Here is a 21,617-nt window from a genome sequence, read left to right as displayed (position 1 = left end):
ATATCTCCTTGAAGGAACATCTCCATGGTGGAAATTCTCACCCAATAAAGCTGACACAAAAATTTCCATACACATAACTAAGGAAGCATTTTGCTTGGCTTGAGCCCACGGTCTCACTTTTTAGTCCAGTTTTTAATTCATGCTTAATTTCTGCTTAAGAGAGGATGATGCCAGAGCTACGTGCAGGGCAAGCAGGAGAGCACATCATCAATGGAGATCTCCCTCTGACATTCTTTCCACGTAGCCCAGGACAGTGCTTTTTCTGCAAACTGCTCTTGTAGATCTTGATGCATAGAACCTGTTTTCTACCAGCAGAAAACAAGGGGGGAAAACAAGACTGGATGAAGGAACTCCCATTTTCTGGCACCTTCTCTTCCCGGAGTTGGGTTATCATAACAGCTCTGTCTGCTCTTAGCAAACAGCTTGACCGGCAAAAGCCAGCGCTGACAGCTGAGTAAAGACCCAGCTAATGGTGGGTATTAGAAACAAGAGCAGATCTGCATCCCTCCTGTGCTGTGGATCCCAACACAAGAGGGATGTGGAGCTGCTGGAGCGAATCCAAAGGAGGCCACGGAGGTGCTGTGAGGGCTGGAGCAGCTCTGCTCTGGAGCCAGGCTGAGAGAGCTGGGCTGGGGCAGCCTGGAGAAGAGAAGGCTCCTGAAGGGGAGACCTTAGAGCAGCTCCAGTGCCTAAAGGGGCTAAGGAAACCTGGAGAGGGGCTTTGGACAAGGGCCTGTAGGGACAAGGCAGGGGGAATGGCTTTAACCTGCCAGAGGGGAGATTGAGATGAGCTCTGAGGCAGAAGCTCTTCCCTGTGAGGGTGCTGAGGCGCTGGCACAGGGTGCCCAGAGAAGCTGTGGCTGCCCCATCCCTGGCAGTGTTCAAGGCCAGGTTGGACACAGGGGCTTGGAGCAACCTGCTCTAGAGGAAGGTGTCCCTGCCCGTGGCAGGGGTTGGAACTGGAGGAGCTTTAAGGTTCCTTCCAACTGCAACTACAACTGCAACTAACTTTCCCAGCAAGGAAAAAGCCCACAACATTTATTGTCCAATGCTTGACAAAGGCAGAATTGAAGGAGGGAGACACAACTATTGGAACAAGGCTATGACATTTAAGAACACATTACATTTTGCCACCTATTGTTGTTAGTAAGTATTTACTTTGAAATTCCCAGCTTGCCGGTACCTGTGAGAGTTCCTCTTTATACGCTCTACCGAATACGTGTTAAAACTTGTATAAATCGTTCCCACTAGTTAAAAAACAAAACCACCAAAAAACCCTTTAAGTCTGCAGTAGATATTGGTGTCAGCCCCCCAGCACAGGGGTATTTTTAGACTTAAAAGATTTTCTAAGAGGAAAGACAGAGAAAACAGAAGCGAACATCTCTGCAGATTTCATCCCTGTCCATTTCTGTACATGTAGATTGCAGGAATTACCTACAAGTACTTCTCCATTCTGTTTACTTCCACATCTTCAGTCTGAGCATCAGGGGGGGATGAAAGGAACACACAGTAACCAACCACCAGCAGTACTTCACCTTGGCTCACGGATGCTGAACGATGGTTCCCTGCATCACACAGCACCGTGTCCTGGAAGTCACCACTTGAACATTGCTTCTGGGAATTCACTTTTCCCTCTGCTTCTCTTCCCTTGGCTATTCCTCCAAGGCACAGGTACCCAACGATCCCCGCTGCCAGGCCAGTTTCTTTTCTGTCCCTTAGGCTGTGTGTTCAAGAGATGAAGTCTCCAACACTATTGTCACCTTCGTACATTCCTGCTCATCTCCTACCTCCTCCTCCTCCTCTGCCTGCATATGATAGGACAGGCTACAAGTAACAGAAAAGGCAGATGTGGGCACCCGGCATCCATGCTCTTGACAGGCAGTATATTGAACCAAACTGATTTGCGTGTTATATATAATGTAATTAAAAGACTCAAGTAACTAAGATGGAGATGAGCCATATGTCCAGGCTGAATGAAGCTCTCCATAGGCAGAATGCAATTGCTACTTTGCTTATGTTGAAGAAAATATTGGTAAAATTCCTTCTTCTTCCTATAGCTAATTACATCTCAGCGTTATGCTAAAGCTCTGTGTCCAGCAGCAATACTCAATATTGCCAGAGAAAGCAAGGACCTTCAAATAACATGTTCTTCATACATATGTCTGCTCCCAATGCTGCTTTTGAAAATCCCACCCTGAAGAGCCGGGAACAGTTCCAATTCATCCCAAATGTGCCCCAAATACTGAATCTGCTGCCTCCATGCACAGAGCTCTCCAGGTCACCTTTAAGTGAGTGCAGAATAGCCAAATCTGTTCCCATGAGCCAGCTCACACCATTCTGCTCTAGGACACGTTACAGACATTAGACACAGGCAAAAACCTGCCCGGTACTGCACGTGGTGCTCTCACTCACTGAAGAGCTTGCTTTGGAATTCTTCAGGGTCTCTAGTACCACATACAAGACTGAATAAAAGATCTCACTGCTACTGCAGATCAATGAGTGATGCCTTTTCACTTGCAGAATTTAGAGGTGCATCCTCTTAGTGAAAATAAAGAAAACTCATCTTTGAGAGGTCCTAGACACGATTCACAAAGTTACAGCTCTTGAGAGGGTAAGTAGAAAAGGCTGGCTACCTGTCAGCTCCCCCCTCCATGGTTGAGGAGATTTGCTGGTTTCTATGGCAATGGGGAGGGTAACAGGGCTGCCTGGTTACAATGATGACTGACGCACATCTCAAACAATCGCTCTCTTCCTGTTCGTATGACATAAGAAAAACAGGATGCTGAGAGGTGTTTACCTGAATGAGCAAGATAAGCAAGCTCAGGGCATTTCTGAAAGTAGAAGGTTTAACTAACAAGATGTTATAGATTTTCTGTGGAAAAAGAAAAGGGAACCCAAGTGCTGCAGTGCTGAATGTGATTAAATTATGCATGGAAAGATCCTTTCCGTCCGAACCCGCAGGAAACAGTTGAGGAGCTGTTATATGAGCCATGAATACCAATGGAAAGTCTTTTTAGTCTGAGATACTGAGTTACACTGCTGAATCAAAATGGAGAAAAACAGCTTAGTGTGCAATATCCTGCTGCCTCCCCAGCCCGTGGTCAGCTCAGGGATGGCTGAAGGGGTGGGCTACAGAGAATCAGGGTGCTGCAATGATCCTACCGTGAGACAGGGAAGCCAGGCTGGATTATAAAGTGGTTTGTGGCAATAAGCACCATTTCACAGGCATTTCTCAGGCTTTTCACTCAACCTGACCTTAGCATTTTAAATGTCCATCAAGGCCTGGGAGGGAACCTCATCACAACTTCACCAGTGACAGAACTTACAACAAGCCCAAACCACTGAGCAGAGGACGGTGCTGCAGCCACAGCTCTCCACTAATCAACACAGCAGTACATTGCAGTTTAAAGCTGAAAACCAGCTCATGTCCAAAAAGACAACAACATTGTCTCTGGACTTAAAAGTCTCCTCAGCCTCCAGCCTCACAAGAGGATCAATACTGCTAAATATTTTGGCTTGGGGTGTCCAAGAATTAGCTATTAGCTCTGGAACACAGAAGTTGAAGGATCTTTCATGTACTTATTTGTTCATCACCTCGCCTATTTAAAATGTACATATAATTTAAAATCGAATATTCATTAAGGCCTTTTGCATGTCATCATATCCCATGGAAGAACCAGACCACACACTACAGTGCTCCAGTCATTCACAATGGACAGTGTACAACTGTCCATTGTACATTGCTGGACACACGGCCTGACACTGAAGACCTGGTATCAACACTACTTTGGTTTAGAGCACATTGGCTACCACAGACCTATGTGAGCACATGGTTAGAGTAATAATGATGTAATAGAGGATGCAAAAAGTCTTAAAATAGAAAATGAGTACAATAAGATATTGAAGTGAAGGATACTAAATATGTGGACTCACAAGCAGTTTAAACAAGTGAGCAGTGGGGAGTAGAAGGAAGCAGACTGAGGAGAGCACCACATAGTTGCTAGGGATTGAAAGATCCAAGTGCTTGTGCACTCTCACAACAGCTCCATCCTGAAAAGGGACCATGCAGTGTGACAGGTGTGACTGAATGCAACCCTTACCTTCAACAATTCTTTGTGCTATCTACAGCATCTCCCAGCCAGGAGCTACCACAGACTTCATGAGCCGTTACAGTTTGCAGCAGGTTCAGAAGTGAAGACGCTGCCTTTGGAGCTCCGGGAGCACCAAAGCAAACACATTAGGAAGTCTGTACTGGCTTCCTTGGCAATGCAAAAACATCACCAAGTTTGACATAAAGCTTCCTAAACAATCCAACACTCTGCAGGAGTCTGTGAGCTGCAGCTACCTAAAAGCCTTTCAAGTGGTTGCCCTTCTCCACCAAAAGCATTTGAAATCAAGACCTTTGAAATCTTTCTATCAGACTTGCACACAGCCAAGGACATACTGATCTCCCAAATGGAATCCTTTTACAGCCCTGACTGTGACCACTTCAACACTTTCTTGCAAGTCAATGATGCTACCAAGCCATGCCCCAGAGCAGCAGTGCTGAATGAAGTGCTATCAAAAAGACCTGCCAACAGCACGAAGACAACAGCCTTCCAAGTTTGTATTTTCCCTTCTCTACATCAAGCAGAGGTTGATTTCCTCAAAGAGCTGCACGTCAGGCTGTGCATCACAGGAAGATGCTGCACTTCTTCCACGCCCAGGCACTGGGAAGCAAAGGGCTTTACCCAAAGTCTCCCAGCAGAACTTTCATGCAAATCTTGTTTTCCCATTTGGTGCACACATTTCAGTCAGTATCAAAGGAACAAAATGGAACCACAATCATTGTCTCTGCCTTGGCTGGCTGACAGATCCACTCGCAGCCTTTAATTCTAGGAAGTGAGTGACTGAAGTCTCATGACAAGCCAAAGGCCCCCTCTTTCATCCCGACTCGCTGCTTGTCTTGGCAGTAGCCAGGTTAACGCTGCCCCATTCGGCCTGCAAGGGAACGCAGGGCAGGTTGAAAGAAGGAAGGACAAAGACAGACAGAGAGACCATGCAACAGGCTGAGAGACAAAGGATGGTGGTGGGATGAAAGAGCATGGAACGAAGGCAGGACCCAGCCAAGCCAAACAAAGTTTTCCTTGAGTGATTACATCTGCTGGAGAGTCCCCAGCCTGCACTCTCCTTGCTAAGAAATTCCTTTAATTGTGTCTAGGACATTCTGAAAATCCCAAGCAAAGCTTCTCTGTAATCATGAAAGCTCTGAACTGCGTGAACTTTTGTTATGCTGAAGTACTGAGAGCTTGCTACAGGCTTCTTGAAGTAAGAGCTGAAAACTGCTTCACAGAAGATTTTCCTGAGGTAGAGCCCTGGGGAGGGAAACTGATCATAAATCTGCATTTCTTTTTCCCCAAGAAAAAACAAACAACTTAACTTAGGAAAGACCCTTCTGTCTCCCAGTGCCTGTGTAGCCACGGACAAAGAGCATCCAGAAGGAAATGAAAAGAGACACCTCCTCCGATTAGGCGAACTTAAAGCAGGTTAAATGAATGATCTGGAGAGCCAAAGCCTACAGTTCTGCCAAAGGCCTCCCTCCTTCCCTGCAAGTCAACAGAGATGGTGGCTCTTCCACAGCCACCAATGTCACTCCCTCCTTAGCTGGTGGTGGAGAGCGAGCAGCTGAGCAAGAGCCAACATAGAACAGAATCACAGAATCAACCAGGTTGGAAAAGACCTTTGAGATCATCAAGTCCAACCGTTCCCAGCACTGCCAAGGCCACCACTAACCCATGGCACTGAGGGCCTCGGCTACACGGGGTGTGAACACTTGCAGGGACGGTGACTCCAGCCCTGCCCTGGGCAGCCTGTTCCAATGCCTGAGCACCCTCTGGGGAAGGAATTGTTCCTCAGCTCCATCTAAACCTCCCCTGGTGCAGCTTGAGGCCGTTTCCTCTTGTCCCATCCCTTGTTCCTTGGGAGCAGAGACCAGCCCCCTCCTGGCTCCAGCCTCCTGTCAGGCAGTTGCAGAGAGCGATAAGGTCCCCCCTGAGCCTTCTCTTCTCCAGACTAAACAACCCCATCCAGCATTAAACTAAACACCCAGCACCTCTGCCGAGACAGCACCGCACATCAGGCTGCTGCTGGCATTTTCTTGTGTATATGAAAATCAACACTTGTAAGCCAGAAAGACAGATTAATATTAAACAATTGTCAAACAGGCTGAAAGAACCATGATTCTGCCTTGACCAGACCCCCTCCTGGGTTCCCTGAATGCCACTGCCCACCGGCTTCACATCATGGGGGCAACTCTTGTCTGCAGCAAACCTCCTGGCAAAGCTCCCTCAGCTTCATGCCTGTTATCCAGCATTCATCTGTACTCTACCACTCACTGTGATAACCAGAAATGCCAGAGAGTTCACCAACTCCAAAGACCTAATTTCTTTCCTCCCCAACCCAAACACCTGCCTGCACACCGCAGGTAACCAGATACTTGTAGTTACCAAATCTGAGGGTCAGTCACTGCAAAAGCAAAACTTGAAAACACCCACTGCAAAAGCTCAGTGTGAAAAGGCAAAACATTTCTTGCCTACAAGAAACCTGGAGAGGGGCTTTGGACAAGGGCCTGGAGGGACAGGACAGGGGGAATGGCTTTAACCTGCCACAGGGGAGATTGAGACGAGCTCTTAGGCAGAAGCTCTTCCCTGTGAGGGTGCTGAGGCGCTGGCACAGGGTGCCCAGAGAAGCTGTAGCTGCCCCATCCCTGGCAGTGTTCAAGGCCAGGTTGGACATAGGGGCTTGGAGCAACCTGCTCTAGTGGAATGTGTCCCTGTCCGTGGCAGGGGGTTGGAACTGGAGGAGCTTTAAACTCCCTTCCAACACAAACCAGTCTACGGCTCTGTGTAAGTAATCACAGTGGTGAGCTGGCTTCACTTCACTGCAGTCGCATGTTCCACCATGTCAGAGGTGTGTGGCAACACCCAACACCCTCCCACCACAGCTCACCCTGCTGCAATGCAGAGCATCCCTTCCCTGCCTCAGCTCACACGGGCTCTGGTCCCCAGAAGAGCACTCAGAAGCTTGTTCGACCCAAGCTGTTGGCAGGAATCTAACCTGGCCAAAACATGGATCAGTTCTTGCTGAGCCAGTGAACTGAAACAGCTCAGTGAAGGGTCCAAGGTACCAGCACTGGAGCAAAGAGGATGCCTCAAGTACCCAGGACTGGCTATGAGGGCAAGAGGGAGAAGGGCAGGGAGCTAGACCTTCCCTTCACAGCTGCAATTAAGCTGACAGATCAGTCAGCACTTCCATCTGCTCCGTTCTGGCACAGCACACACCTCTCATTGTAACATCTAGATACACATTATTAATTACACAATAGGTAGAGAAGATATATATATCTTCAATGAACTGCAGGGTAGGCAGGTACAATGTTGAGTTTTATATGCCCCAGCACATGAAAGACAAGGCTCCAACTTAAGGTAAGCTCATGTATCAGCCACAAGACACGAGACACACACAAGGATCTCTGTGTGCTGCAGCACAATACAGCCAGGGTAAGATGCTGCAGCACCCGAGCAGGAGTTGCAAGCACTGCTGACAGGATGCAAATGCACAGATGGACCCCAGCATCACCCAGATTTATTGTTTAAACAATATGTCTTACAGTAACCTTAAAAACCAGTGTGTATAACTTTAAAACAACGTCTGCCCTTAAGATAGGTGCCTTTCCAGGCAGAACCTCCTCTGCTCCCAGACTGCTCCACATTTCAGGAAGCACAACCATCTCTCCAGAGCCAGGACCACACCATTAAAAATACCAGCTCAGTATCTACTGAACAACACTTCAACAACAAGGCTAGAGGAAATCCCTGCGGATAGAGACACGGGATGCTGCGAAGGGAACTGGTGACAGTCAGCCTGCTGCTGCAGTGCTGAGCGTGGCACCTCAGAGATGGGAGCCTGAGCTGAACCAGTGAGCAAAGCGACTGATGGCTTCTAGTCCCTACGTACAGGGAACAAACACCCTGATGGACACGGAGCACAATGTGAGAACATCCACTGCAATAATCTCAGTCCTCAAAACTGTGGAGGGCTCCCTAAAACCTGTGGTTTGTTGGGGAGGAGTTTTATGTTGGGGAGGCTTGTTTTATGCTTATTTGCCTCTTGCTGTTGTCTTAGCGGGCAACACTCATCTCCAGTAACTGTCAACCAAAGTGGAAAAGGAGCATTTGACAATAAAGTGCAAGACTCCATCACAAGTAATGGCAACCCATGTGCTCTTATGGAACAATAACACATCCACATGAAATAAATCAGTGTCTTGTAATTTAACACTGTAAATTACCCTCCCACCTGCCGGGAACCTCCATAAGGAGCAAAAGCTGCTGCAGATTTACCAAGCTGTCTGTCCCAGTCTCATTCTGAACTGGCCTAATGCCCTGGGGTTAGACTGGAGGACTCTGTCATCTCTTGCACTCGTATGACCTAAGAAAGGGAATGTGGCCTTTTTCCCACAAGCCCAGAGTGAGAACATCATAAAAGCTGAACTTTAGTCCCCTTTTTGGGCAGGCAGCACAATAGCAAGGAGGATGCTGTTACTCCCTGGAGGCTCTGCTGCTGAAAAACATAACCAAGCTCAAGTAAAAGGTCAGTAGTTAGGATTGCATCTCTTGTTTTCTTCAGTTTTCCTCCTCCGTCAAAGGCAGTTAAACATTCTTTGCACACCCCCCTCCCTCCTTCTGAGAAATGCAGGAAGGAAGTGCTTGCAAAATAGTTTAATTTAAAAGAAGGCACAATCACACACAGCAAACCCTGCTCCAGACCCCGAGCAGGACCTTGCTATTGCCTCACAGTTCCCACTGAAACACAAACGAATCCCTGCAGTGGCAGTGTCGTTCAGCCCTCCCCACACACAAATGGAGGTTGGGTTTACTCCCAAACCCTTTTGTTTAGGGGCAGACACCTTAGGTGAGAAGATCTGTGGCTACGTGCTGCAGGCACACAGCACCCTGCAGGTTCTTGTCTAGCTGGAGAAGATGTGCCTCGGGAGCAAGGTCTGTGGAGCCAGGGAAAGAAGGATGTGGAAAACCCTGTGCTTTGCCTGACACTTTTTGATGTGTTTCTTGGTATGCTGTGGGACAGCAAAGCCAGTATGTTCAGCTCTGGGGTAGCGTGATGATGGACAGTGGGATTCATCTCAAGGTGCTGCACCAAGAGGCAGCAGCGTGGTCCTGAGTTGTAGGACACAGTTTCACCTCCAGGCTTTCTCAAAACTAGTGCTTGTTTGGTTTCACAGTATGTTTTTCCTCCAAGTTTGCTAGAGCTGATGAGGGTTGTTTGAGGCTCTTGGATTTAACTTGACCCTTGTCTTCACTAGATTTATGTGAAAGCACCAGAGTGGGAGGAAACAGCTCTTATACTCCATCCTTTTTGCAAAAAGGAATGTAGAGACCGGCAATCAAACCATGGAAAACTTCTCTGCTATCAATCAGTTTATGTGGTATGGCCATACATGCAACCTGAACAGAACTCTTTTCAGTCACACCATGTTTCTCTATACCTGAGCAAACAGCATTTTACTATTATAACCTATTTCTTTGACTTTTCAGAGGTTTTGGCAGTCCTGAGGACTTGTCTTCCCTTGAGCCATGGGCCATGACAGCACCAGCAGATCCGAAGGGGCTCACAAGTCCCTGTCTGCTTCCACTTCTTTGAGAACTACCAGTCCTCCCAGGCACAGGCTCTAGAAGCAAACCCTCACCTGCTCACAGCTTCTCCTAGCACAGCAGCTTTGCCTCGGTGGTTTCAGCACATCTGACCATGTCACTGCTGTCCCTCGTGCCAGAGACTTGGCTGCTGTGTGGTGGATGGATTTCAAATAGGCATTCTTGGACTTAAAAGAGACACTGTCAACAAGTCACAGTCCTGTGTCTTATTTAACCTGTTGCTGTCATTGTGCCTAATTAGATTAGGGTGTGTAGGGACAGGACAAGGGGGAATGGCTTTAACCTGCCAGAGGGGAGATTGAGATGAGCTCTGAGGCAGAAGCTCTTCCCTGTGAGGGTGCTGAGGCGCTGGCACAAGGTGCCCAGAGAAGCTGTGGCTGCCCCATCCCTGGCAGTGTTCAAGGCCAGGTTGGACACAGGGGCTTGGAGCAACCTGCTCTAGTGGAAGGTGTCCCTGCCCATGGCAGGGGGTTGGAACTGGAGGAGCTTTAAGCTCCCTTCCAACACAAACCAGGCTGGATTCCATGATCCCAGGATAATAAATAAGAGACCAGTGCATGTAGGAAATAAGCAGAATTGCACCCACTGCCTGTTAGAGTGATGTCTTCTCTCTCCAAACAGGATGGTCATGACAAGCAAAGATACAATAAACTAATCTAGAGGACAACGAAGCGATGCTGCACGCTGGCAATGTGAGCACCTTCCCATGTGCAGTCGAGCAGCTTCTCAGAGTGGAAGAGTCATACTTTCACAAAACAGAGAACTGAGAGTGCCACGAGCCACGAGCTGTCTGGGGACTCCGGGTCTACAGCACAGCCTGAAAGGAGGTTGCTGGGTTTTGCTTTTCTTCTTTTAAAGTTGACAACTTCAATGGGCAGCACCTGCATTCAGCCCTGACGAGTGGGAAACCTGACTTTACCTAGCTCTAGGTCATTGCCCTGATGGGTTAGGTTTTGGGTTTGTCATTGTTTTCATAAACAAGCAGCTATTACTGCTCCTCATCATCCTTCCCATACCCAGGAACTTTTACCTTCTTTTCTGTTTCAATTGGTGTTACTCATGTGCATTTCTGGTAGATTCCAAAATAACTGTTAGCATTTCAGAAATGACTTCAGATTTTAAATGAGGACTCCATAATGCTGCATTCCATAAAGACTTCAAATGAGGAGTCATTTTTGTCCCACAGAGTACTGTAAAGGCATTTAAGGAGCTTACTCCCCACCCCATGCCTGTTGCAAGCCCAGACAAAGGACAATAAAAATGTGAACCAGAGGGGAAGGAATGAAACAACCACAGGCAGGCACATCTGGCTGGGCAGGCGAGGTGCTCTTGTAGGTAGCCTGCACAGAGACGGGGATTCTTTTGCTTCTCAAAGCTGTTAAGAGTTACACACTGGTTTGTACCTGATATAAGAACAAGCATAAAGAGTATAAACTGAAAGATGTGTTACAAACACAACCACCACATTGGGCAGTATGCACATGGGGCCACAGTGGCCAGATTTCAGTAGTACACAGTTTGCTTTTGGAAAGTCTTCACCAATTACTTCCACAACTCTTCCCTAAAAACGTTATCATTAAAACAACATCTCATTCTTTAATCCTAGAGCTCATGCTCCTATTCCAACTTCATCCCAACTTTGCCAAAACGTAGCCTTAAGTAAATACTGGTTTGACTCTGAGTCCACTGGGCAGGAATTCCTGACAGCAGCCTTCTTCAGAGAGAAGTCAGAGGAAAGACTGATGGAATCCTGTAGTGTCAGTGAATTCAGGAACATGCAACCCCCCACACATTACTGTCTGACTCAATTTAGCAGCTGCTGAAATGTCCGTGTACATTTTCAATTTACCATTAAGCTGGACTCTCACTTGAATTTTACCCCAAAGCCTCCAGTGACCCAAACAGATCAGTCTTGGAGGTGTTTGAGCTCCACATGGATGTACAAGCTACTGTGCTTAGCTGAGGTGTGGGCTCAAACCGAATACAGTTGAACAAGAGCAGCATTAATTTGAGCCCAGGACAGGCACAATTACCTTGGTGGTTGATAGCCTTCCCATTCCCCTCCTTCCATTCCCAAGTACAAACTAGCTCTCTTGCTGTTGAACATGACCTACCAGAAGGCAGCTTTGAAGTAGCTCAGGCCAAAGAACAATAGGATGGCTTCTAAAATACCTGCTGGAAAATGCTGAGAATGTGGTAATGCAGAGAGAGCTCTGTCTGTGTGGATGCTCACACCCAGCAAGACTAACCTGTGTGCTCAGCCTTACACATAAAGCATTCAGACTGGATGTATTAGGAATGTTAAGCTTCAAGTATTGAAAAGTTGTTTCTCTGGCACGTTAGACTTTTGATACACTGTCACGTCCAGTTGTACAATGGGATTACCAGTGATCTTGAGAGGTATTTCAGTAATACGTTGGACGGGGCTTGGAGCAACCTGCTCTAGTGGAAGGTGTCCCTGCCCATGGCAGGGGGTTGGAACTGGGTGAGCTTTAAGGTCCCTTCCAACCCAAACCAGTCTGGGATTCTATGATTCTATAATTACTCATCATCTTAACAGCCAATCTTTGTTGTTTAGAGTTTTGCTTTCAGAACCAAATGAAATGCACAGCTCAAAGCTGGAAGAATACTAAAACCATACTGAAAGGGTAAAACCAAATAGGTGTTTTGAGGAATGGTCAAAAAGAGGTCACAGAGCCAACAGGTCTGAAAACATTATCTGAATAGTGTAATGGAGCATTTAAACGTGATGCGAGAAAAAGGTCACAGTGCAGTTCTGAGCCTTTTCTTGGAGAGAACCACAGAATCATATTCAACACAGGTGATTCATGTATAGGTGAGGCCTACACCTTATTTATTTCTTCCTTTAAGGCAGCACAGATAGTGTTTGCTTCACCGCTGCCCTACCCTGAAGACCTGACAGATACCTCTGTCTCCATCACAGCAGACAACAGTTCCTTCCTTCCCCTGTGGCCAGACACATCACCCCAGGCTGCTCTGACCCATAAAACATCCCCCATCAGATCCTTGTTTCAGTCTCCACAACCTGTCAGTGCAGCAGCTTCTTTACTAAACATCAGCCCTTTTCCTTCTCTTTCCCTTTTTTTTTCTTTTGTAAAAGGGGAATTTTGATTATTGAGACACTTGCTTCTGAAGGGAAGGGAGGGAATTCCCCAGCCTGCTGTCCTGCACAGCCCCCAGCTCTAACTGGTGCCCAGACCCCGGTGCTCTGCTCACAGTGTCTATGGGAGATGTGTTTTTCCCCTTGTGCTGCTGGGATTGTTTGGCTGAGCTGGGTGATGGATGGTGGAGAAGGTTGTGTCTGGAAATGTGCTCCAAAGTCGACAGGAAGCTAAGGGGGCCTTTGCCAGCACTTCCTTCCTGTATACAAGGGGAGGACAGAAATGGGAAAAACCTTGGCTGTCTCTTGCCCTGAGAAAAGTGCTGCCCTTCCAGCTGGGTTACAGTAAAATATTTTAATCTTTCACAGATTATAATATCCTTCCTCTCTAAGTATAGCCACAGTGGCAGCAAGGCTCAAATAATGACATGAACCAACAATGTAAAACGTAAGAGGTGGCTGCAGAAGGCAGGTACTGGAAGCTGGACAAAAGGAGGTCTGAATGTGGAGATTCCTATCTTCAGCCAAGATATAAATCATCAGTGGATCTCACCTGCCTAACCCAGTATCTTGACTCCAAGAGTAACCAGTACTAAGCATCCAACAGAAGGTGTAAAACCCACACGAGTAGGACATTGGAAATGTGTCCCTCTGGACAGCTTCATGCCTGTGCCTGTTAGAGAGTGGATCTAAATAAACTCAAAGCATAACATTTATTACCCTTCCAAAAGATAAGACTGCAATGAGCAATCTGTGAACATTCTGACCATGTTCATAATGTCCACACATCCTCACGAGCACCCAGGACGGCTTGTGTTAGAGACACTTTCCTTGAATGCCTCTAGGTCCTTTTGGGGATGATTCATGAATCTGCATGACATTCTGAGTGGATTCATCACCTGCTCACAGCAATAAACCACAGGCAGAGTACTACAGAATAGATATCCATGCTACCACAGGAATCTTCCTACAGTTTTACATTCCTGAACTCCCAGACTTAAACCCAGGGACAATGGCAAGTTCTGCAGTGTAGGCTGGTGTCCAGCTCCATCAACTTGCTCTGCCTACAGCCATGTGGACTGTGACAGCAAAGCATGGCACAAGGGTGGTGGCTGTGACGACCACTTTCCTTGCTATCCCAGCAAGGGAATATCCCAGCAATTCCAGCAAGGGAATATCCCAGCAATCCGATACTGTCTGGATGAGTTTGCCCAAACGAGTCTGAAAAAGGAAGAAATTCTCAAGCCTCTTGACAACAAAAGAAGAATGCCCAAACCTGTGAGCAGACAGCTCACAGCAGCCTCTGCTTCTGAAAAAGGCATCAGACAAAAAGACCTCACCCATGAACAAAGAGTGGGAAGAATGGAAACTGACAAAAAATAGCCCTCACATCAGAACTGAGAATGCCCCTTTACAGATCCAAAAAAGCACAGAGCTGAGCAGGAGCCCGGGAGGCTGCGTCCCCCAGGCCTGCTCCCTTGCAGACACTGCCAGAAGCACTGAATGATGCTGGATTCCAGTAACCAAAGATGGGGATGGAAGAGGAGAGGAGACTTATGGCAGGACTGAGCCAGAATAAGTAACAAATTCCTGTTCATTCAACCTCTCTGTTGAGGACTCTGACACTGAGACTTCATAGGGAATACACAGAAATGGTGTGTGTGCATCTCCCACAGGTCTCATTTCATAGGATAAAGCAGCTACAAAAGCAAATAATGAGAAAACTAAACTATGGATAAAAGGTGAATGAGTTGTGGAACACACAGTAATGAAATTATGAAAAAGTTCTGCCCTGTGAGGGTGCTGAGGCGCTGGCACAGGGTGCCCAGAGAAGCTGTGGCTGCCCCATCCCTGGCAGTGTTCAAGGCCAGGTTGGACACAGGGGCTTGGAGCAACCTGCTCTAGTGGAAGGTGTCCCTGCCCGTGGCAGGGGGTTGGAACTGGAGGAGCTTTAAGCTCCCTTCCAACACAAGCCAGGCTGGAATTCTGTGATTCTATGTGTTCTTCTGAACTGGTGAGAAGTTACAAAAACAACTGCTATAAACATTTTCAACCTGGAACACAATTTTAAGAATGCTGATGTGGACCAGGAAACCTCAGAGATCCAATAACCTTCATGGCATGCAATTTAGCACCGAATTCTCATGTTTTGTTCTATTTCTGATTCAGCATTCTCCTCCAGTAGCATCAAATGAAATCAGTGGAAAGCAAATCATGCTGAACCAACAGGAGAAGATAAGCAAACACTTGGACAAGCAGAAAACTCACCAGTGGTCTGATCACTTGAGTCATTGTCCTGATTCATCCTCCCCCAAAGGCAGCACCGAATCAGGATGCTGAGCTCAGATCTACAGCTCAGAGGTGGGAGCTCAAGCTCTTGCTTCTGAAAAGACAAAACAATGCAGTGTTACTCTCAAACTGTAGGAACCTCACCCTGTGTGACAAAGGAAATATCTTGTGTGTGGTCTGTTGCCATTGAATCTAAGCAAGAGAGTGGAGAAACTGTGTGTATACAGCTTAGTGTAGAAGTCAAGAGTACATTGCCTGAGGATCAGAGAACTAAATGGTGAATTGGTGAATTAAGTCAACCAAGAAACACTGAAAAGTGGCATCTGCAATCTCATGTAAGTTAAACCAACATGTAGTTAAAGCAACATCTGTATTCCTGGAAAAGGTTGAGATTAGCTTTCAGATTTCAACTGCACAAACAAAAGTCTCTAACCCTGTTTACTTGATTAACCAAACAAAACCCCAGCCTCATCTAACCTCCAAAGTGGACAAACAGTCCACGGGAAAGTATGTTTCTGCCGTAGCTAAACAGCTCCTCCTCTTTGTTTGCTTGCCCTTCCACTCATCACATCTTGACTGTGGTAGAGTTGGGAACAGAACCCATGTCTCCCAAATCCCAGTCCAGTGCCTCAACCACCACATCCTTCCTGCTGAATCACACTGCAGAATTGTTTATCAGGAAGGAAATTCCCCCTCGAGAGCACTCACTAACTGCGCTGGTGGAACACAAATGCTTAGAAAAATACAAATGGAGCAGCAGTAACAACAAGTGATTTAAGTAACTGTACAACAGGCTGGAGGTATTCATCAGTATATTGGGTTTTGTTCTTGGCAGCAGTATAAGTAAGGCACCATCGAGCAGGACATGACACAGAACAAGCACAGATGTCCTCAGAATAGTAGCCTCCTGCTCTTCAAAGGATGACAGGTAACTTTGAGAACACGAATCCCACATTCAGCATTAGGTGTACGTCACTCAGAGGGGGATTTCAAAAGTTTATATTCTTACCAGGCACCACAAAGGTCACCTTTGGTAGCATCTCACCCAGCTGCTAAATGCAAGCAGCTGAAGTACATGATCTAGTGGGTCAGAACTGACCTCAGCATGTTGTAACAGCAAAGAGACTTCTCTTGCTTTGAGGTCTTTAGCCAATAAAAAAAAAAAAACGAAAGGTAAAGGAAATGGCAAGTTCAAGGTCCAGGACTCTGCAGAATTTAGCCCTCCTCAGCAGTTGGGCAAAGGAGAAGAATTTCCCCCCTTGCAAGCAGTGGCTTTCCAGGTTGCGTCCCGCGAGACCCCACCACAGTAACAGCCACAAACATGGCTTGGGCACATTCCCAGAACTCTGACGAGATTCCTTTAAATGCCACTGTATAGAAATTCCAGCAGGACTGACTCTGGAAGAGGCAGGGAACAAACTCTCAATCACAACGTCCAGGGCTCACACTTGTGTATCTAGAGCAGCTTCTAACAGGTACATCAGGTAGTTCAAGCTGTCTCCAGTGTAGACCCAAGGGAGACATGCTCAGCCTCTGGTGCAAGGAGGGACTATGGGAGAGCCGAGGGCCAGCTCCATCCCACAGACACAGCCAGGGCCCCAGAGGCTCTGCCGGACACACCAGCCCCATGGAAAGCAGAATTCTCCCCAGAGGAGCCTGGGCTGAGGGCAGCCATCCCACCACGTGAACACCTGTAAGCTTCTGTTCCCCATGGCCATCTCCTCCGTCTGTACATTAAACTGCAGGACTGAACCCAAATCATGCCAGAAACACCTCCCACAGTAAACACAGGGAGTATCAGTGCTGCTCTGGAGACACAAAGCTCCTCCAAGGGCACTCTGTGCAGGATCCATCCATGCAGATGCCTGCATCTCATGTGAGCATCTGGGCTCCCCTTCTGATCAGTGGAGATACAGAAGCATCTCTAGGGAGCTCACCCGAATATGGACAACCTGAAGAACACATCTATGGAGTAACCTGTTTCTCTCTGATGGCTATCTAGAGACTCAGTGGCCACCTCAGATGAAGGCATCTATGTCCAACCAGCTGAATCCCCCACTCTATCATTGCTTTACCCCAGAGATGAACATATTGGCTTTGCTGTCCCACAGTATACTGAGAAACACATCAGCAAGTGTCAGGCAAAGCACCAGTATCAAACAAGAGCAAATGACACTGCTTTGAAGTTGGTATTTTGAATCTATTACCTCCTCATTATCTCTGTGTTACTTAGTTGCCTACAGATTCTGTATTTATCTTAATATACCCACACAGATACAAGAGTCTGGAAGAGTCAGACGTTCCTCAGTGCTGCCCAGCAGCAGGACAAGAGGGAATGGGCATGAAATGGAGGAAATCAGGTTTAAACATCAGGGGAAAAAATGCTTTCTTGTTTATTTTTTGGGGTTTCTTTTGTTGGGGTCTTTTTACTGTACAAGTGATCAAACACTGGAACAGCCTGTCCAGAAAGACTGTAGAGTCTCCATCCTGACAGGACAACCTGCTCTGAGTGTGGGGTTGCAGTGGGTGATCTCCAGGAAGTCCCCTCCAACCTCATCTGCTCTGCTATTCTGTGGTATGTTTCACAGAATCCCAGAATTTGGTTGCATTGAAGGGACCTTAAAGCTCCTCCAGTTCCAACCCCCTGCCACGGGCAGGGACACCTTCCACTAGAGCAGGTTGCTCCAAGCCCCTGTGTCCAACCTGGCCTTGAACACTGCCAGGGATGGGGCAGCCACAGCTTCTCTGGGCACCCTGTGCCAGCACCTCAGCACCCTCACAGGGAAGAGCTTCTGCCTAAGAGCTCATCTCAGTCTATTCTCTTTCAGCTTAATGCTTGCAGACTGTACATTCACAGACTCCTGACATTTGCTAAGTACACGCTTGAAGATGGCCAAACTTTACTACCCAGGGGTAATGCCTGAGTTTTCCAGAGAAACTCTCCCGCCATCCCCAGTCTGCTCCTCATTCTTTACCCCATCAGAATCACTGCTGGCTGCAGAATACCCGCCTCAGTTTTGTCCTGCACCAGTTTGTACTTTTTCACTTCACTGGCATCAGATACATCTAATAATTCACTAAAGAGAAAGTTTCTTGCCAGCAGACACTTCGAGACACTACTTCCATTCTTTCGAACAGCAAAAAAAGTCACAATTTCTCCTCAAGGGTCCTTTCAATCTTGACATTACCTAAAGCCCCTCGAGCCTTGCTTTTTTACACCAGACAAGACTAATTCAGGAATTAATAGTACATGTAATCCAATTGTTCTTCAGTAAAAAAAGCTATTCTCTTTTTCCTTGCCTGCTATTTTTGTAGTCAGGATCAGGCTTGTGGTTTTTTCCTGTTAGGTCAGCCCCGCTTAGGTCTAAATCAAGTGTGTCCAGAGGGAGAATGTAACTCCCCATCTCCAATCCTGCAGGATGTTGTGATCAGTTCACAGAGGTGAATAACAGCACATGAGAAGGTAACTGCTGTTAGAGATGCTTTCTGCTGTTCAAAGCATTCCCCATACAGAAACCCAGCACAGAACAGCTAAAGAAAAAGGTTTCTGCAAAGAGCTGCCCAACTGCTCTTCCAAGGACTTCTATTTTATTCCAGAGCAGGCATGGGCACTGTTGAGCTCTTGATATGGGGCCCAGGGCCATACAGGAGTGTTTTGCTGTAGGGACAGGACAAGGGGAATGGCTTTAACCTGCCAGAGGGGAGATTGAGATGAGCTCTGAGGCAGAAGCTCTTCCCTGTGAGGGTGCTGAGGCGCTGGCACAGGGTGCCCAGAGAAGCTGTGGCTGCCCCATCCCTGGCAGTGTTCAAGGCCAGGTTGGACACAGGGGCTTGGAGCAACCTGCTCTAGTGGAAGGTGTCCCTGCCCGTGGCAGGGGGTTGGAACTGGATGAGCTTTAAGCTCCCTTCCAACACAAACCAGTCTGGGATTTCATGATTACACCTGCTCATCCTGAATAATGCCCATGGTCTGAAGCAAAAAGGATGAGTGTCTAGCAAGTGCCTGCCACCTCCCCTGCCTGCAGTTCAGACCTGCCCAAAGGTAAAATAACATTCAGGTGAAGAGAGGAGGCTTCTTCACATGACACAGTTCACGGTCCTGCTTCCTCAGTAACAGCTGAGGCCACAGCCACCACCAGACAGGGAACTGGAGGCCACCAGTTTCCTTTTGAGCAGTTTCAGCTCAAGCAGGGCCATCAAGTGATGGGGCTGGAGTGAACAAGAGGCTCCTGAACCCTCAGCTTTGGAACCATGCTGAGAAAAGCAGTAAATCTCTCTCCTGATAGTTTGTTAACCCTGTGTGGGGTCAACTCTTGTGCCATTACCTCAAGCCCTGCCATAACTGGTGCTTTCCTTAAAGCCCAGCATCTGGGTGAAGAGACTGTGTTAAAAATCTCTCCTCTCTCTTCGGAAAACATCACGAAAACAAAAGAACAGGTTTCTCTTCCGCTTGGTTGAAAATGTGAAGTGAGAGTAACTTCAAGCTTTAGAAACAAGATGACAAATACCAGAACCAATGTTTCTTTGTAGGCTTCTCCATACTGCAGTTTTTAAGCCTATCTCACGTTTTTGCTACCTGCCTTTTCTTGCTTTATTGTTATAGAACACACAGGCACATGTAGCAAGAGATATCCAGGATTAATGCATCCCTCTGCAGTGAAAAGAATGAGTTAGGAGTAGGGGTGAAGGAGCGGTAGCCTTAGGAGCGCTAACAAAACATGATCTGAAAAACAGGGGTATCTTTTCATTGACTTTTACAGGCTTTGGATTCCATCCTTAAACCCAACTCAGCAGCCCTGGGGACAGATTTGGCTTTTAGGCTCCCATCAGCCTCAAACCCAACACTTCATTCTTCATAACACACTAGCTAAGTTACACCACCCAAAATCTCTGCTCCACGCTGGAATTAAGGCATCTCGGACTTCAGCAGGTCACATATTACCTACATACCAGGACTATTTACAAGCAATCTCAGTAGCCTATGTTATTTCAAAGTGGGGAAAAGTGATGAAGAGGCCTCTTTGTACCACAGGCTGAAATGCATATGGCAGTTGCACCTATTTTCACAGTCTTTCCTTTATCACATAAAACTTTAACTACCCAGAAACAGAAACCTCACTTCTCTGTGATAAGGATACAGGAAAAAAGCAGTGCCAGCAGCAGTGCCAGCAACACTGTGCCTCTGCAAAGAGCCTCAGGTCACCCCTGACCTGCCCAGCACCACCCCAAGGCAGGGCTGGGCTCCCCAGAGCCTCATGGGTGGCTGAGGAGCTCCCGTCGGAACAGGGCAGCCCAGAACCTGCCAACGCTTGAGTGTGCTTCTGGGAACAGGCCAGGACAAGAACCTGCAGCTAAAACCCACCTTCTGCATTGATTCATGCTATTTGTGCTCATTCTAAGAAGGAGATCCCTCTTTCTCCAGAGAGCCCTCTTTCTCCACTTCAGTTTGATGGAATTTCAATTAAGTTATTATCAATTTTTGATCATTTACAGGAGTAATTTAATAACTTCACACTATTAAATTCTTCAAGATAGGAGACGGCAGACTGAGATGAGATCTTAGTCAGAAGTTCTTCCCTGTGACAGGGTGCCCAGAGAAGCTGTGGCTGCCCCATCCCTGGCAGTGTTCAAGGCCAGGTTGGACACAGGGGCTTGGAGCAACCTGCTCTAGTGGAAGGTGTCCCTGCCCATGGCAGGGGTTGGAACTGGATGAGCTTTAAGGTCCCTTCCAACCCAAACCAGCCTGGGATTCTATTACTATCATAACAAGATTCACTGTAGCTGCTGAAGGCTTAAACCAGAACACAGACAGCAGAAACCAGTAGAGCTACACAGTTCTAGCATGCACCCTCCGCCTAACTAGTTCTGAGACTAAAACTAGAAGGCAGCTGACAGAATATCAACAGATATCTATCAAGGGCTGCTGGACTCTCAAGGCTCTTCCCCTCAGCACAGTGAAACCTGCCAGCTTGACAAGAATGTGTTCTTATTGGAAGTTCCTGTTCAAGTTACAACATCAATAAGCAAATTGTTGTGGCACCAGGGCATAAATAAAACCTGGACCCACAGAGAAAGCCCTGTACACCAGAGAACGTGTCTTCCTGCACACATGCAGAAATGTCCAGCACAGCATTGCCATTAACAGGATACCAAGAATAAAACAATTGCTGTGTGCAGGTACCAACCATGTGCAGCAATATTTGAAACCAAGAAGTTCACACCCAGCCTCTCACAACACAGAGCTGACTGTGCAAATCACACGCCAGCAGCTAATTTCTGTGTGTTTTACTCCTGACAGTAGAGCTGACCCTCCATCCTAAACACAGCAACTTCAAAGGCTGGGTCAGTGCTTCCCTTCCAGCCAGGGTAAACAGTTTACCAACAGCATCCGACTGAACTTAATGCAGTGACACACTACTCCATTCCATTCACAGCGGTACAGTGAGGAGGGTATTCCAGAGGGCGAGCAGGGAATAGCTAACAGATCTTCCTGAGCT

At 47.3% G+C, this 21,617-nt stretch overlaps 1 protein-coding gene across 3 annotated transcripts in view; it reads right to left on the bottom strand.

The window, feature by feature from the left end:
* Positions 1-21,617, bottom strand: part of EXD3 (exonuclease 3'-5' domain containing 3) — a 292,767-nt gene that overhangs the window by 209,365 nt on the left and 61,785 nt on the right. For all 3 annotated transcript variants that reach the window (XM_032920298.1, XM_032920299.1, XM_032920300.1), the window contains one exon: positions 15,100-15,214. In XM_032920298.1, coding sequence (XP_032776189.1) covers positions 15,100-15,214 — 115 coding nt within the window. The remainder of the gene's footprint in view (positions 1-15,099; positions 15,215-21,617) is intronic.

This window comes from Strigops habroptila, chromosome 15, assembly GCF_004027225.2.
Source record: "Strigops habroptila isolate Jane chromosome 15, bStrHab1.2.pri, whole genome shotgun sequence".
In the NCBI taxonomy this organism is placed as follows: Eukaryota; Metazoa; Chordata; class Aves; order Psittaciformes; family Psittacidae; genus Strigops; species Strigops habroptila.
The sequence above is the reverse complement of the archived record's forward strand: the minus strand, read 5'-3'. Positions and strand labels throughout refer to the sequence as shown.